This window comes from Fulmarus glacialis, unplaced genomic scaffold, assembly GCF_000690835.1.
Source record: "Fulmarus glacialis isolate BGI_N327 unplaced genomic scaffold, ASM69083v1 scaffold34111, whole genome shotgun sequence".
NCBI lineage: Eukaryota > Metazoa > Chordata > Aves > Procellariiformes > Procellariidae > Fulmarus > Fulmarus glacialis.
The window spans coordinates 70,323-71,770 of NW_009191464.1; the positions used below are offsets into that span (position 1 = coordinate 70,323).

General features: G+C 45.4%; 1 protein-coding gene across 1 annotated transcript; it reads right to left on the reverse strand.

Moving 5' to 3' along the window:
- Positions 1 to 275: 275 nt before the first annotated feature.
- Positions 276 to 1,261, reverse strand: DNLZ (DNL-type zinc finger; the record flags this gene model as incomplete). Its single annotated transcript, XM_009586706.1, has 2 exons — positions 276 to 447; positions 1,122 to 1,261. Coding segments are annotated over 2 exons (312 nt in total), but the record flags the coding sequence as incomplete, so codon positions are not given.
- Positions 1,262 to 1,448: the final 187 nt, after the last annotated feature.

Genomic DNA, 1,448 nt, shown 5'->3' on the forward strand with positions numbered 1-1,448 from the left:
CCCTTCTCAGCAGAGAACAAAGCGCAGGGCTCCTGCCGCTGCTGAAGCACTGAGACCTGCCTAAAAGTCAGCAAAACAAGTACCAGGAAAAATATCCACGCTCCATCTCTAAAAACATTAGCTTGATCAAAGGCAAAACTATGCAAGACAAAGGCACAGAACAGAGAAAGACCAATGCCCGAGTTTATTTTAAACACGGAAATTTCCTATTGAAATCAGGGAATAAAGGTTAAGAGTCTCTCTTGGCATCAGCAGAACGACACAAATCCCATTCATCAGGTCTGTCCCTTGCCACCAGTCTCTGGGGGAGCTTCACCACTTTCTCCCTCCGTGGGCTGACCTTGAGACCCGGTATCTGCTGAGCTTTCCAGAAGCAGTTCCAAGGCTTCCTCACCAGCCACACGTTTCACCTTCTCCCCTTTGGCTGCCAGGATTTCCTCGATATTCCTTAACAGCGATTTGAAAACCAACAGTGACACCGCAGCAAAGGCTGGACCTAAGAGTCAAGCGCAGGCTCGCTCTCTCACGCTTTGCTCTCAGGATTAACGCTACGCAGTGAATCGCACATGAGCATTACCACGGTATTTCTCCATAAAGAACTTGGGAAGCAGGTAAAACCACCCAAACCTTCTGGGACTATTTTCATCCATTAGGATCAATAATTTAGCAATTAAATTAGCTAAACAGAAATTTTTAAAGGTATCTTAGGGAGTTAGAAATCATTGAAATTCAGCAGCAGATGGCTCTACACATTTGAAACGCTTAGCCAGGGAAACCTAGCAGTGATTTGATAAAGCCTGAGGGAGAACAGAAGAACCCCACATGCCGTGATTCACCTGCTGGCACCAGCAAGGATGCCTGGGTATCACACAGCTTCTGTTACAGCTTTACACCATTTATTTGGATCCTGGGTAGCGATGGTCAAATTACAGGAGATTATAAAGCTCAGTTTGTGTGCTTTAAGAAACTAGATGAAACAGAATTATACCCAGCAAATCCTTTGGTTTTCTCTAAACCACATTTTAAAAGCATTATAGAAATAACGTATCAGCTCAGGAGGATCCAGTTACAACTCGGCAGTCCTTTCCCTTGCTAAACAAGAGCATTGCTTGTACACCTACCTCTTTCCTTCCAGATCGGAAAACCATCCCAGGTTATCCGCTATGACGTGGTGATTCCCACAGCCGGGACACTTCACTATCACCACCCCATTATGGTAGGCTAACTTGGAAATTGTTTTTGCTGATCGGGTCTGGCAGACCTACGAAGCAAACAAAATGGATTTTATGACCGTGGTAACTGCAGCTTCTGGACCTTTTAAGAGAAAAACATTGTATTTACCCGATTAAAAGGTTTCTTTCCCCCTCCCTCTAACTACTGCAAGGCGGCTCGATCGTGTTTCGATGCCGTGTAGCTTTGTACTAACATGCTCCACAGACCGGGCCTCC